Source organism: Phalacrocorax aristotelis, chromosome 2, assembly GCF_949628215.1.
Source record: "Phalacrocorax aristotelis chromosome 2, bGulAri2.1, whole genome shotgun sequence".
NCBI lineage: Eukaryota > Metazoa > Chordata > Aves > Suliformes > Phalacrocoracidae > Phalacrocorax > Phalacrocorax aristotelis.
In genome coordinates this window covers 140,946,839-140,963,118 of record NC_134277.1, presented here as the reverse complement: position 1 = coordinate 140,963,118, position 16,280 = coordinate 140,946,839, and the positions used below count along the sequence as shown (strand labels likewise).

The window sequence follows — 16,280 nt, the reverse complement described above, 5'->3', positions numbered from 1 at the left end:
ATTAGGGTAATAAATTGCACTACTTGGTATTATACACTGGCAATCTTTGAGATAGGGGAAAAGCCTATCGTTTCACTTTTCTGTCGCTAGTAGTGGCAGTGAGTAACTGTGGCAGCACCTGAGTGAGGGTTTCTGGGGGAAATATGCTTCAGTGTATATTTTTCATTGGTGGATTAATACCTGCCTTGGCTGGCTGAATACAAACGAAGGAGTTAGTATGCCTGGCGACTGAGGATCGCCGATTTCCATGTACACCAGCCACACAGCTAAAGCACTCTGAATGCCTCTGGCTTTCACAAGGAAAAGGACTGAGATCTATATGGGAATATATATGCCATTTGACTTAGCAGCCTAAGGAATGAATGAATTAGAGGGTCTAACTCTTCTTTTCACTGATTATATGGGGAGTCTAGGCTGATAATCTAGCTGTCTGTGTTAGACGGCAGAAATGAGCAGGCTTCCTTGAACTGGGCTGGTATTTGCTGGAGTGGGAGTTTGGCTGCCCATGCTTTCTGTTTTATGAGTGAGGTCTTGCTTCCCAGGCCTGTGCATCTGGCCTAACAGAACAAGCTTTTCATCGTTTGAAATATCACTGGGAGGAATTGGGTTCTTGGATGGGTAAAATGGTGCGATCTGATAGAGCAGGTATTTAGGAGCTTGATCGACGAGGTGAGGAGCAGTCTGTCCCAGACTGGCCAACGCCACTGCACACCTTAGAGGATCTTGACTTGTCCGTGACAAATTCCACAGTTTAAAAACAAGCAAAGCCATATGTATGCCCATTACCTTCTCGGCAGGCTCTATATCATCTTTTCAGATGTATAACTATGGAAAAATATCACCTCCTACACCCATGTTTGATTCTTTTTGAGCCTAAAGGATTTCTGGCATGTTTTGTAAATACAAGCGGTGCCTTTTGAAAGTACAGCCATAATAACTTTTTTGCTGGCAGAGTAATTTAATACCTAAAGTTGCCCTGAATCTAAATAAGTTATTTTAGATTATTTTATCTAGTCTGTATTGGATACTTCAGGTCTAGTTAAATCTAATGGAATACTGGTATCTGTAGTGTCTTAAGACTTTTCTAAAATGGGTACAGCTGTGCTTTACACTTTGTGTACGCAGATTAAAAATAAAGGAGTTCATATTCATTTTGCTTCAGACTTTTAGCTGTGTGTAACAAACTATTTACTGTTAATTTAGGACATTACAAACTTTGGATTAAAAATGTAAACATGCTTCTGCAGGGCAAGTTTGGAAATTTTAATTGGCATTGGGAGAGAAAATGTTCTGGTGGGAAGGATGTGTGCTGTGTGTGGTTGAGAACGTAACAGCATACAAACAATACTAATTTGATGCTGATGGCATTTGAGTTTCTTAGATATCAGTCTAACTTCATCTGTAGTTTGTCAAATAGCATGCAAACCTGACAAGGGTAGGTCTTCCAGAGAAGACGGTACAAAAAGGAAACAAATTACTGGTCTGAGAGCCTTTGGGAAGGTGCATCTGAAAACACCCCAGTGGCTTCCTCTATAAGTATAGGAGAAGTGAAGGGAGCAATTGCTGATGAGGAGGGGTTGTCACCTCTGTAGCTTGTAAGGGAGGCCAGGGAGTGGGTTTGGCCAGTGGTTGCTCTGATTGTTCTTCAGTTCTTCACGCTGGAGGTGGTGGGCTCCTCTTCTTCACTTTGCTCAGGCCTCAATGTTCAGTGAGCTGGTTTAGGAATAGCAGTAATAGTTCCTGTGACATGAAAGACAACCACTCAAAACACACAGTTCTTAGTTTGGTAGCTTGTCAACAAAATAAAGCAGAAAAGATCCAGGAAACAATATAAACAGGGAAATAGTGTTTCGATAATGATTGTGGGACTATTTGCTTATTAACTGCACTAGTTATGCATACACAGAGCCATTTTCGTGATGCTTGGTGGGATATTTAGAATAAATCCGCATTGTCTTCACCTTCGTTACAGGCCAACTGGTATGTATTCAGCCATCGCAAGGGAACTTGTAGACTTTATTTTCTGGGGGATTATGGAAATTTAGGGCAGCTGTCACAACTCGGCCCTTAATTTTGTTTGTCTGTTCTTGCTAAAGTATTTCATAAACCGTTATGGTGGTAGCAGATCTAGATTTAGAATGTATTCTTCTTCCCTGTGTTCCTTTGTACGTTCAAGTGATTTTACACGGTAAAATTTGCAAAGCCAGGAAGCGGGAAGGAGAAAAGAGGCATTTAAAAAAAAGGTGTGATTCTGACAGGAGTCAGTTTTTAATTATTAAATAACGGAAAGTGAATTTATTATAGTTCTGAAATTGTCAAAACACGTCAGATTGTTAAATGAGAGGAAGAAGATTATTTTTCTACTTTTTCCTCTTCTAAAATGAAATTACGTGGTAAGACAAGTTTATTTCTTTCAGGAGAAAATAATATGTCCAGGAAATCAAAGCCATAACATTTTTATCTCAACTCTTGAGACTGAACTCACACATTGCTTATTTTGTAACATGTGTAATTATCTGGTCCTCAGTTTCAGTCAGAAACTCTCACCCTAGAGAACTGAATAGAAAGAGCGTGCTTCTGGGGTTTTGTTTCATTGTTGTGACAGTAGGACCAGTCAAGGTACCATTACGGGTGGCCAACGTGACGCAAAGCATTGTCCATCATTCACCTACTTTACATTATCGACAAGCTCTTCCTACCAAAACCAGGAGACAGTAGCACTAAAATCCCGTTCAGCTTTTGGGAAACAGAGTGGGGATTGTATTATTCTCAAGGCTTTATTTTAGCACGTCTGAAGAAAGCTCTGATAACTTGGCCTGAGATACCTTCAGTGAACTCCCAGGATGCAGAATTTCTTCTAGCTCCTGCATATTAAATGAGAAGAAATGGGTAAACTGAGTGTGCTTTCATTTATTCTGAGTAATAGCTGGTGATATGAAATGTTCAACTATCTGAGCACAGGAGAACCAGGATAGGACTGCAGTAAAGTCGTGCTATTGCTTCTGCAAAAGGGTCCTCTTCAGTATGTGAGCTTCATACCCAGCATGCTAAAGGGGCAGTGAAACGTTATGTTGTCTTGAAAACTTTGCTGTACGTGTCTGTCACTCACCCCACGTGCATTCTCGTTCCTGCTGGATAAAGCTTGCAGGGGTAATGTTTTGTGACAAAAGACGGAGTCTGAGTGTCTGAGCTGCTTTCTGATACTGCCCTTCTGCAAATCACCTAGGGAGTAAAAAGCTCTCTGCTGGGAACTGGAAACTGGGTGGTATTTTCTTTCTAGCCAGTAACGTGGCTGCATCTGGTGCTGACAGAATGTTATGTCTATATTACGCCTGTTTGAGATCAGTTGTTTATAGTGCAAAAACATCCATTGTGTTTAGGTACTTGTTTATTCATTAAGAAAAAAGTCAAAAGGGCCAAGAGGCGAATGGAATGAAGAGTGGGCTGCTCTCAAACAAGTCCCAGGCGTGCTTGGCTGGGAGAGGGTCTGCAGCAGTGTCATCCAAATATCGCGTTTTATGGCTGCATCACAGGACTTCCAGGTTTCCCCAGGTGTGCAGTGCACAGGGTGGGTAGGCGTTGCCATATGTATCGGGCTTATACTGTGCATTCTTGAATGAGACTTTTTCAACCAAGGCAGATACCTTGTAATATTGCCCTGCTCTGTGTAGTGGCGGGTCCAAGAGTCAGGAGTTGTGGGTCTCCACAAACACTGCCTTGTAGCAGTGCTGTGTGGTGTGGCTAGGTCTGAAGGAGGGAAGGTTCTTTACTGGCTGTAGCGTGATAGTGATATGGATGAGAGAGCTGTATAATTTGTCCTCTTAGGTGGACTTGTGGGTTTCTGTCTCCCAGTTCGTCACTTATATGACTTACAACCTATAGTTACCTGCTTGCAGATTCCATGCTATCCCTCTCAAAATAATCAGAATTAGTCCAATTTCATCTAGGTAACCATCATCAGTATTAAATCCCACGGATTTAGGTCTCAATTCATATAATTTGGGTGGCGGAGGTGGTTTCTAATCCTGTGTGTCATACGCGGGGTTTGTTCTTTCTGTGAGTTTAAAGGAAACAAGACAATGGGTTCTTTTAATTTGGCAGTTTTTATTTTTATTTTTAACATGTTGGCACAGAAGTAGAAGTACTGTACAATCAATATATAGAGCGTCTTTTAAGAATCTTTCATGCCTGAATCTACATCTGGAACTGTTTGCACTAACTAAAAGTAAAATAAATGCCACAGTGTATTATACCATACTTTTTTTCATTTAAAAAAGGAAATTGAAAACACACCACTCCTAGAAATGCTTGACATTGAATTGGCTATTGAAATGGTATCAGTAAAGTATTTATATATTCCATATTTTGTTCCATACATGAGCTTTCCTTGATGCGTTAAACTTGGAAGGGTGCCACGTGAGCTGAAATATTGCCATATATGAAAGACTGCCTTGTTTTAAAAATGGACTAAGTCTTTTAGGGTACAGGAAGTAAAGTAAATCAGTTCGAATACATGCACATCTCTCGTTGCCCCTGCTGCTGCACGTTTTACTTTGTCTGTTCCCTATTTGTCTTCAGAAGCTGCCTGTGCTTATGGTAAATATCAGTGTTCACCTAACAGCTAAATATAGTGATAAAAATAACTCCTACCATAAAAACTGAGTGAATGACAAGAACAGTATAGTTTTCATGAACCAAGAAATCGACAGAAGAAATATCATAATTTAAAGTTGGTTTTACAACATTCTTTAATTTAAAACGGAGCAAAATACTTCTGTGGTAAAATCACAGCTCCTTACTCTGCTGTAAAAGAGATTCAAGAATGTATATTTCAAAATGTTTGGGTTTTTTTTTAAATAAAAAATATAATCCAAAGCAAATGCAATAGATCTCTGCATACTTGAAACATATTTTCTGAATTTATTCTAAGTCTCTCACTGCACCAGAGGGTTGTGTGTACGGATTAGGACTAGACCATTATTTCACCATCTATCTCCATCCTGAATTGATTGCAGCAAACACTGCAGAATGAATTGCAGATGTCTTGTTTTCCCTCCGGTTTGGAGGACCTCTGGTTTCAGCCCCATTTGATATGAACTGGGCTAAGGAGTGCAAGTCTGTCAGTGTTTAGAGGGATTTGGTGGAAGAAATCTTTGCACCTGAAAGAGGTTTCTCTGTATGCACAGCCTGTGCTCTGAAATGTGTGGTGCTGTGGGATACTGCCTGGCGTGTCCCTGTTAATTCAGGATTATTGTTTGAAATGTCAGAATCCAACAGGAAAAACAAAAAAAAACAGACCTAGCTTTGCAAATGGTTGTTTGGTTTGACACAAAAGCTTAAAAATGTTTTTGAACTCAAGAAATTAAGCCATTTTAAGACATGTTTTTCCTTAAAGTTCTTCCAAATTTCAGGCAGTTCAATGTATGTGCTCCTGTATTATAAAACCAGAGTTAAATGTACATGAAATCTTACACAGGCAGGATTTCACATGTCAAAAATAGTTTTTCCTCTTGAGGGATTCTTTCTTCCCCTCCCAAATCCTCATCACCTCTGAATGTACGGGTAGCAGAATATCCACAGAGAGTTTGTATGAAAAATGTCTATACATAAAGGCCTTCACAGAATAACGTGGTTAAGGTTAAGGGGAGACTTGCCTCGCGAATACAATTTGAATACCATTTTGTCTTTAGCTTTCAGATCACCAGGCTATTTTTCAACAATTAGAATAAAGTGTGTTGTGTGTTTGTTTGGTTTTAAATTAAAAAAAGTAATGATTTGCGAAAGCTGGAGTTCTAGGCTAAGTAGTGCTTTTACCAGCAGCGGCGCTGCTTTGTGCTCCATCAGCACTCCATCCTCTGAGAGATGTTCCTCTTAAAAACAGAGCTGCTGAAGTTCTCTGGGGTTGTGGGTGGTGGGACAGAGGCGGGTGCAGAGCCGCTGTAGGCAGGTGCCCCTAGCCCCATAGCTGCCTTGGAGGTTGGGGAACCAGCTGTAGAGGCAAGGAACAGGTAAATAGTAGCAGTGAGAGCAGAATGGCTCCTGCAGGAGTCTTGCTGTTGAAGAGGGTGGAAAGGTGGGATGTAGAGGCTGAAATGGAGCAGGCTGTTCTCCTGGGTGGTGTGGTAGTGGTGGTGTCTTCCAAGCACGTGGTAAAGTTACATTTTGGCATGATACTTCTTCAAAACCCCCAAAATACGCCCCCCCAACCCCAGCGGAATCTCTGCTCTGACAAAATAATCTTGTACCCTGGGTAGAAGTGTTTTGAGGTGTGCTTGAAAGGAGTCTTATATCTCCTTACAGAAGGCAGGGCTAGGGAACTTACAGGCAACCAGAGATCAATCTGTCTGCCTGCGATCATATAGTAGCAGAGTGGGGTTTAGGCTTTGTAAGGGGGAGAGAGAGGTTAAGCAAAGGTAAGTGGCCTGTAGAGGTTTTTTTTTTAACCCTAAGAGGTACAAAGAATGGTAGTTAGGAGAATCAAGCCTAATGTCATTAGACTTATATGAGAAGTACAGGGGTCTGTGGATAATTTCAGTGATCTGCGGACCGGGTAGCAGACACTGTTCGAGGGAGTGAAACTGGTTGGATCATGGTAGAATGGCAATCTGAAATTGGAGGGCAAAACCAACACAGTTTCCCACTACCGTGTTCAATTTAAGTAACAAAACATTGCCAGCTTTTTGGGAAAGCCTCCCCCCTCCAATCTGAGCACGTTTCTGAGCAAACCTGAACTTTGAAATGCAGCAAAGGAGGGGAGCAGGAGCTGTACAGTTGGTTACAGGCTTGGGATCACTTCTAGTTATCAACAGCTGAATTGGAGGATACAGGCTGTGCCTGCTCGCTGCGAGCAGCAGACTGTTAGAGGAGTTCGATTTCTCTCACTCCTTCTTCCACCCACCTCCATCTCCTCTGTGCCTGTGTCTGCGCTCCCACATGCTTCAAATCTGTGTACCTGGACTGCCTTCCTTAACAGTTCAATGTGAGTGTTAGCAGAATGAAAACCAGATGGACCAGCAGTTCCCACTGTTATCTCCCCACCAGCTCTGGCAAGCCTCCCTTTCTCTCTCCTTTCTTGGCATGGCAGAAATATTTGCCTTTATTTAGGAGGGCTTGGGCTCACTGCTGTGCCTCTTTCCCTCTGTTGCAACATGAGCTGAAAGCTATTTATTCCCTTGTTGCTGAGGTTGGTTGAGGTGAGTGCAAGATGAATTCGGCTATTAAGGAAGCAATTAACATTTCAAGATGAGTTTTCATAGTTCTTTATATTAAATGAATAGCTTGTTGAAGATATAGATGTAACTGTTTTAGTATAGTGATATGGAAAGGAAATTTGTATAGAATATGTTTAAAAACTTGCTTTTGTTTTCCAGAATGTAATAATTTACTGTTGCTTGATTTGCAAATCAAACCTCACCTGTCTTTGTAGCAGCCTTAATATTTAAGCTAATCATTTTGGATACTGTTCCCTACACAGCTGAGGTTTGCTAGGCTTAGATCAACATTACAGATCCTGTAATACTGTATCTGTATTCCCTTCATCCTGTTCTGGGGGTGTTTCACTGCACATCTTCCCCAAAGTTATCTCTAAGTTCTGTATGAAATTATTGCCTTTCCCTGAGAACTGAAGCATCGTCTGTAGGCACTTCTTCAAAGGGTGAAGATGGCTTCTATAATTGCAGTACCTGACACACTGTGTCTCTGGGACATGCTTCCTCAGTTTCAGGCAGCTAAAGATTAGTATCTATTAGGCATTGTGGCGTTGTTATTTTTTGTGTGGTGGTGGTGGGTTTTGTGGTTTTTTTTGTTTGTTTGCTTGGGTTTTCTTTACTTTCTGATAATTAAGTGTCTTGAGGCTCTTTTAAACATACCCTGCCTTTGTTAAATGTGTGCATTGTGTGTAATTTCTCTTAGTGTCTTTAAGGGCAAATCTTAGATATGATTTTTTTGAGTTAAGTTTGTATGTTGCTAGTAAGAACAAGGAGAGCACTTCACAAAGTGGAGCGACAGAATTTATAGAATGTGACGGACTTTGCTATTGTCTTGAATTAAAATTACAGACTTACATGCTTACCCATTAGCAGCGACATTTACTTGCTTTGCAAAATAGTTTAATGGAGCTCAGGAAGACTTGTGTGGGACAGCGTATAAAATAAATCTGACCCCCCAAAGAAGGGATGGAAGAATTTAACTTATGCCCGTTAAAGGATGAATTTGATCTTACTCATCTTTACTGAAGAAGGCTCGCTAAAGACCTGGCATGAGTAAGGAAGCCTCAATTTTGCTTTCAGTTGGTAAATGTTGTCACGTTTTGTCCATTCACGATAAATGAAACCTAAGGGTTGGGTGGATTTTTTTTTAAATTTTAACATAGAGGGGTCCAAAAAGGTGTTGGAAAAAGAAGATACTTCTATATCAAATATCTCGTGTCTGTAGATCTTTAGTTGCAAGAGAACTGTTCTGTTAGGTTTTCTGTCTGTTTTTTGCCTTTTGTTTGTTTTGTTTTCTTGGAGAGTTATGTTTCTACTGATCTTGCAGGTTTTGAACATTAAAGTTGTTCTTAATGTGTGAAGGTGCAAACTTAAAATGCTTTTTTAAAACCAGTGGTATGTATGTGTGACAATTGACTTACCATTTTGGCATCTTGTGTTTATTTTTCTGGTGAATGTAAGAAAATCCAGGGTCAGGGTGGTAGAGTGATTCCGGAGGCTTGCGGTATTTAACAAAAGTATCTCTCCAGGATTACAAAGACAAGCAATGGAGAGGGCAGCAGGTGTTACAAAGAGACACAAAGAGAGCTGGCTTCAACCAATATCCCACCCAATAGCTCACCTGTACTGAAGAGCTTCAGGTTTTAGTTCTGGAAAAGCTGTCATAAGGGGATTTATTACCTTCCTGTCTCTTTGTCTGTTTTTGCCTCCTGGCTAATGTGAGAGCCTTGAAGGGAGGTGGCATTACTGCAGCTCCAGGAGTGCTTGGGAGGCAGCATCTGTACATGCTAGAAATAAAAACAAAAGATAATGCAGCACCGCTACAAATGAGGTCTTACCATCTGTGTAACACCTTCTTAAGTAAGGTTTGGATGATGTAATTTGGGAAGAGCACGCTGGAGTAGATAATCGGGTGTAATCTTTTGCGGCAGATGCTGAAATGGCTCACTTCTTGTGTTAGCTTTTAAGTTGTTGTCAGAGGGGGTTTGCTTGGGGATATAAACCAGTGTGTTCCTGTGGTGTGTGTTGCAGATCGCACTGAGAAGCATTCCACAATGCCAGACTCACCTGTGGATGTGAAGACACAATCCAGGCTGACGCCTCCAACCATGCCACCTCCTCCCACTACCCAAGGAGCTCCAAGAACCAGTTCATTCACGCCCACAACGTGTAATTAGACTTATTTTCTTTCTTTTCTTCCATATTCTTTCTATTCTGTGTGTAACAAACCAAAATATGTGAAGGGAAACCTGCGTGACATGGCAGGAGCAGCATTTGGTTGTACTGTGATAAAGTAATTAAACAAAACCAAGATCCCAATGGATTAATGCAACTTTAAGGTATTAAGACATTCATCTCATAGTTGTGTTGTTATTTCATTGATAACTTGGCTGCAGTATCAAAGAAGAGTGAGCATTTTTTTTTCCCTGTACTTAATGCTCAGATCAGTCCTTCTGTGAGAAGTACAGAAAACCTTCTCTTTTATGCCATTCTGTTGTTTAAAGGATCCCGTTTGTATAGAAACTTCAGAGGTTTTGTTTGTTTATGTTTTTAAAGTGGGTGTAGTTCATACAGAAAATACTTACCTTCATCCCACTTATGACTGAATGAAGAAATCTGATTTAAGTGCTATGTTATGTCTAGTTAATATTAACATAAAACCAAATATAAAGGCCTTTTATTGTTTTATCTAGAGATTTCTAGTCTGTGACCACTTCTCTAGATCACTTGGGGCTGCATCTCTGTCTCAGTTTATTGATGTAAACACACAAGAAACTCTACTAGTCTTGATGGAATTACTCTGCATTCGTATCAGTGTAACTGAGATTTGAATCTGGCATGTTGTCTGGACTATTCTTTTCACAGCCGTGAAATGATCCACATTTCTCTTACCAAGATTTAGCTGCAAATTTTTTGGTCTCTTTCATACTGCCTTGTAATAGTATAAACATGAGAATGTGTTTACATTTCACGTTTTAAATAAAACATTTTTAGAACAGTAGAATACATATGCCTAAACAGAATGAAGGCAGCATCTTCTATTTGTCTTGCCTATGTCTGTTTAGTCCCTTTCTGTCTGTTAAATGCCTTATTTAAAATTCACCTCTATGCAGAAGGCCAGCTGGAGGCCTTTGTACTACTTATCCCAGGGAACCCTGTCCTGACGATTTACATTGAATTTAAACAGTGAGGCAGGTTTGTGCCAGCTATTCGCATAAACTCCAATTTAACCCAGTGACCCTGATCCTGCAAAAATTTATCTGTTTTGCTTAACTCCAGCACCTGAATCATCCTAGGAGCTGCTCCTGTCCAAAGTTAAATTGTTTCTAGGTTTTTGCAGGATGGGGCTATTACAGGTTAAGCTCTCCAGTGTGATGCACTTTGCACAGTTCAGTGTACTTTGAACTGTGACTTTGGCAATAGTAAAAGGAATAGGACAATATTGTTCTTTAACGACTCACAATCCTCAGTGTACTCACAAGGTTTCTGGATGTTTTGTTTATTGGATTGGGTTCAACACTTTGGAAGGTGTGTGAACCATGGCTGGATTTTGGGGGCTGTTTATACAAAGACTAAGTCTTTAAAAGTCTGATTTTAATTGCCTTTTACCCTGTCAGATTTTGGAGTTTGGCTTTAGCGGTTCCAGCCTGTACAGTAAACAGTCACTTCTGTTGGAGTGTCTGTTACATTTATTATTACTACAGCCGGGAATGCCTGTAGGCCAGGAAGATCATATTTGTTTTCTGGTCAAAATTATCCTTGTTTTCTTTGGTTTAGATTATTAAAACTCTTGACATATATTAGTTTGAAATTTTAAATGCTAAATTATGTTTGATTAATAACACGATTTTGTTTTAGAAATGACATAGATCTTTGCCAGTTGGCAAATTCAGACCTAAAGAAGGAGATAAAGCCATTACTATGGGGTGGGCTATTAAAAGAAAACAAAATGTTTTAGAGAAGCTGCATTTGGGGAGCATTTCTGTATTTCTTTTGTTGTGGGAGAAATTTTACCTGCCTTTCCCCTCCTCATATCTATCCCAGGTAATGAGCTCTGCTGTTCTGTGCTTTCTTGATCGTAGCCCCAGGACCCTCTATGTAGAGCAGCCCCTTACCGGTGACTGAGTTGTTGGGGTGGTGTCAGGCTAGAGCAGGACATGTTCTTCTTCTTCCCAGTCCTCATTTGCTAAGTTCATGGTGTGATGACTTTTGGCTATGCAAGTTCCTTGCAATCATGATGTATTTGTTTACTCAGATATCTCACTCTACTGCAGCGCTCAGAGAGCAAGGCTTGGAGCTGCACATGGAGCTGAACTTGCTGAGGCCAGCTTCTTTCTATTTCTGTTTTTTCCACTTCTTGTTCTCCCTAGCCCACGCAGCTAGAATAGGCAACCAAAAACTAGGGTAAAACACAAGCAGAAACTAGATAACCATTCAGAAAGCTTTTTCTGTAGTAGCTCCAGAAGGGCACTTCAATCACTAGAGCAAAAGCTGCTTCAAAAGTATTGTGGTAGTGATTTAAGTCTGGTAATACGGTAGTGATTTAGATCTAGTGATAGGTGTTGACCCTCAAAAAGGACTTGGTATCTAAAAATAAAGATGACTGGTGAAGAAGGTGACAAAGACAAAGGGGTGCTTGGCTTCAGAGAGGCTGGTTATTAAGAAACATAGAAAGTTCATTAAGTTGCTAGCTCACCACGGTTATGCTTTTAAATAGGAAGCTATTTAGACTAATACTGCTATGCATTTTTTGATTGTAGACAAGTACCCAATTTTTGATGGTTTTTTGGGATGGGTTCTGAGTGACTTCCCCAAAAGAAACCAGCAAATTTCTCCAGGGCAATGGACAGCTGAGCACAGCTGCTGCTGGGTGCAGTCGTGTGCGGGGTTCCCACACCTCCCAGTGCACTGGTACATATGTATTTCTAGGGAGCCATCCTTTTTCTTGCCATTCGCTGTCATTTTGGTGAGTCAGACTCAACCTCAACAGAGTGTTTTTGACTGTTGCTGTTCCAAGTAACCTAGGTGGAAAAGGATGTCCTCAGTTTGGTTCTCTGCTCTATTCTGGAGTGTCGATAAGAATCAAGCTGAAATCGCTGCCAAAAACTGTCTGTTGTTGTCTTCAGTGTGTCTGCATGAATATCATTGCCATAAATTTTGAACACTAAGTACTTTAGATAGTTATTCTCACAGCAACCTTGCGACAGGAGGGGAATGCTTTCCTATCCTTTTTAAAGATATGGTATTGGCACATGAAAGCTGAGTGATTTGCTTGTGGTCTCTAAGAAGTCTTCTGAAGTTTAGCTTCATGCCCTAGCTGCAAGGCTTCAGGCCACAGTGAACACGGCACCATTTGTACCTGCACAAACAACTTCGTGCGCTCCATATGTTAGCAGCTAGGAAATCTGTATTGGAAAAAATAACCTTCTCATTGGGTGGTGTAAGGTTAAAACGTGAAAGTTCTGTTTTATAAACACAGCTGTCAGTTGTGTGTACAAAACACAAGTAAAAATATTCAGAGATAAACTGAGGCTTCGTGAAATATGTCTGCACATTTTTTTCTACCCCAAAGAGCAATTTTTTTTTGTCTTCAATCATACATGCACTCATGCTCTTTCTCTCTCTGTTTCCCCCTCTCTCTTTTTTAAAATCCTCTGACAAAAGGCTGGTATTCAAATGATGCTTTTCAGGTCCAGGAGCACTTTGGGGGGGCTGTGTGAGAGGCAGCTGCTGTTACTTCCAATCCATACACTGTTCAGTACCAGCTACGGGGAAATAGATACAAACTGCAGAGAGTCGCTCTGTCAAAAGGCTAATTATCTTTGATTGTGCAACTTAATTAATTTTGAGGTCAAGCACAGAAAACATAAGCTGATGGATTTTCCCCTCTGTCTTCTTTCTTTCTCTCTCTCCCCCCCCACCCCCCCCACCCCCCTTTTATCCTCCCTTCTCTCTTTTTCTTTCAGTAACCAATGGCACTAGCCATTCACCAACAGCATTAAATGGAGCTCCATCTCCTCCTAATGGCTTTAGCAATGGGCCATCCTCTTCCTCTTCCTCTTCTCTGGCTAACCAGCAGTTACCGCCAGCTTGTGGAGCTAGGCAACTCAGCAAACTGAAGAGATTTCTTACAACCTTACAGCAGTTTGGCAATGACATTTCACCAGAGATTGGGGAGAGAGTGCGTACCCTTGTGCTAGGACTTGTGGTAAGCAAAAACCCAACGATATAATAACTGATCTTTTTCTCTCCTTTTCCTTCTTTTATGCTGGACATGTTTATTATATAAAAGAGTGGGTCACATACAACTGCAGATATCTTACTTTAAGGGTACTAAACGTACAAGAATGAACTGCTGGCTCTTGCTGCTGGAGCTAACATGAGTAACTTGTCGAGCTGTCCATGAGTGGCAGCTATTTCCAACCAGATATTGACTTGCCTCTTTTTGCCAGTATAGTATTATGCTGTAATGGTGTGAAAGGGTTTTCATTCTAAACTGGCAGCACCCCTAAGGTAGACATACCTTGATTTATGTAATGTAGTAAAATATGGTTCGACTTGCCTAGTTTAGGTGGCTGGGGAAAGGAGAATGACCTGTATATACAGTGGTAGAATACTAGTTAAAAGGATGAACTGAAGATATGTTTGGACTGCGGTTATGCAGTGGAAAACTTTTTCTCAGTATTCATTGAACCCAGCAATGAGGGACCTGACAGGGCATTGCTGCTGCTTAAGTCACCTTATTTATAAGGTTATCTTTATGTGATCATACGGCTGAATGATAATTTCAGCTTTTTCTTACCTACATCTGTCAAGTTGGGCTGCTGTTTCACAGACAGGCTGTTGTGAATCTGGACCAGGATTCTTTTTTACCCCAGTAAAGCCCCTCTCTGCCAGACATTGTTGTCTCCCATGTATCTCCTTCAGCAGTAATTAGATGTACCAGGAAAAATGCTGTTGTGGTGCTCTAATTTACATCTGTTCTGAGCAGCTGCAGTTGCCGTGGACTTCATTCGGAGCAAAGACTGCCAGCACTGTTTAGCACTAGGGCTCAGGTGTCCTCTGCTTCTATCATCACAAAACACTACCTGACAGCAGTGGGTACCCCTTCACCTGAGTCTGCATCAAAAGGAAGTTTAATGTAGGGAGTGTAACTTCAGTAAGCCCTACTCTCCATTTGCTTCCATACCCAAAATGCCTGTTTAATGTGGTTTTGTTTGTTATGTCGTTCTCTGTGGAAAGGGGAACTAGTAAAGAAACTAAAGACAGCTTTGGGAGCATCTACCTGCTTTTGATTTTCAGATCAAAAGTGCTTGCCCACTGTTAATTACAGTTGATTTCTACCTTCATCTGAGCTCTGAGGAGCAAATTTTGATCTTTTCCTTGGGAATGTTCACATACCATATTATTCCCTTGGTCAACCCTGTACAGCATGTGGTCTTCATGATTAAGCCATCAGCTGCAAAGTAATGACTTTCCTACATAGCCTAGAATGTAGTAAACAATTGTCTTTCTGAGTACAAGAGGCAAAGTGCAGTTTTCCCCCTCAAACTACAAGAAATGTACCTTTAAAAATGTGATTTTTATTGTTTGTTTTTTTTTTTTTGGTGTCTGTCCATGTTAATTACCACTTCTGCACTGGGAACAGAATTACAAGAGGCTTCAGTAGGGGGGAAAAAAAAAGTTGAGAAAAGCAGCTTTAACTGATGTTTGAAATGTGAAAACATTTCCATGCTTAGCACCTGAGAACTTAAACTGTACTCTAAGCAACAGGCACTGAATGTTTGAGTTGCTGGTGATTTCCTCTGAGTATTTTAATAAGGTAATAATTTCATATGTGGCATGCTTTTCTTTATCCTCTTATCAGTATCAAGAACAAGTTATTAAGCAATTTCAGAGTGCTTTGGTTACTGTTTCTCTTGCTAAGTGTTTTCATTATTTTGTCACCAAGATAGAATTTTTTTTCTCAACAGAATTCTACTTTGACAATTGAAGAATTTCATTCCAAACTGCAAGAAGCTACTAACTTCCCACTGCGACCTTTTGTCATCCCATTTTTAAAGGTATTGCACAGTTCAGCGATCTGGAAAGTATTTCAAACCATATTGTTGCTAGGTCACAGATGTGTGTTACAGTTTTTCTTTTTTAAGAGAGTCAGGAAACTGAATAACATTTAAGGGCTTCTTTCCATTGCTTAGTGCATGGAAATACGTTTGAGTGTGTGGTTTGGGGACCATTTCTGGCTATTGACAGGAACTGTCAGTTCCCTAATTCTATAATAGCTATTGTTTGTTTTATACTTTCAGTTTGTAGGTATAGACGGTTTTACAAACTGAGTCCTGAGACTTGGTTATAAATATAATAATGTCACGTGCTTGCAAAAAAGCTAGAGTTTTGCAAATTTTGCACGATTCAGAGTAAGGCCATGTCAGGAATTCATGCTACGAGCCCTTTTCTAAAGTGCTGCTGATCATTAGTACATGATGAGATTGTGACACTATGCCATATAGGGAAAAGACTAATTATGTCTTCTGATTCCAGCCACCAGTAAAAATGTGTCTTAAGAAGGCCAGTGACTGTATCCACTGGTTTATGCTTATGCACCTTTTATTAGAAATTGAAGATAAAAATCTCATCCAAAAGCCAATTAATAAAATACAGTACAGGATGTGCAAAATAGGAATCAGGAAAGCAAAATCTTTGAAGTCAGGAAGTTATTCTGCCTCTCACCTATCAGTAACTACCTTTCCTGAACTGCCGTGATCTCTGGACAGCCCATGTTACCTTCTCAGAGCATGTTGTATTCTGTTTCGGTTTTGTTGTGGAGATGAATTTTCCCAGAGATAAGGTATTTATTGTTCCCATATTTTTTTTTCCATTGTCAGTGTGTGGGTGGACATTTCGCGTTATTTTAGTCAGTGTATGTAAGTGTTCCTAGCTATTCTGTTGTCCTGAAGCACTAGTATCCTCAACGGGTTTGCTTTCATGTTTTCCCCTTCTTGGTTGGCTGTGTCAGATGGGCTCTGTGCAGATATATAGCTGTTACCTTGGTACTTTGCCAGATGCTTTCTT

The 16,280-nt window shown here is 40.5% G+C and overlaps 1 protein-coding gene across 8 annotated transcripts in view; it reads left to right on the top strand.

Moving 5' to 3' along the window:
- The window catches only part of RUNX1T1 (RUNX1 partner transcriptional co-repressor 1), a 114,996-nt gene that overhangs the window by 53,560 nt on the left and 45,156 nt on the right, over positions 1 to 16,280 (top strand). For 5 of the 8 annotated variants that reach the window (XM_075085376.1, XM_075085379.1, XM_075085383.1 and 2 more), the window contains 3 exons: positions 9,240 to 9,377; positions 13,175 to 13,416; positions 15,182 to 15,271. In XM_075085376.1, the coding sequence (XP_074941477.1) occupies positions 9,240 to 9,377; positions 13,175 to 13,416; positions 15,182 to 15,271 (470 nt within the window). Of the gene's footprint in view, positions 1 to 6,752; positions 6,980 to 7,045; positions 7,194 to 7,966; positions 8,262 to 9,239; positions 9,378 to 13,174; positions 13,417 to 15,181; positions 15,272 to 16,280 lie in introns of those variants that run through there. The other 3 variants (XM_075085378.1, XM_075085382.1, XM_075085381.1) reach the window with 3 other exon arrangements.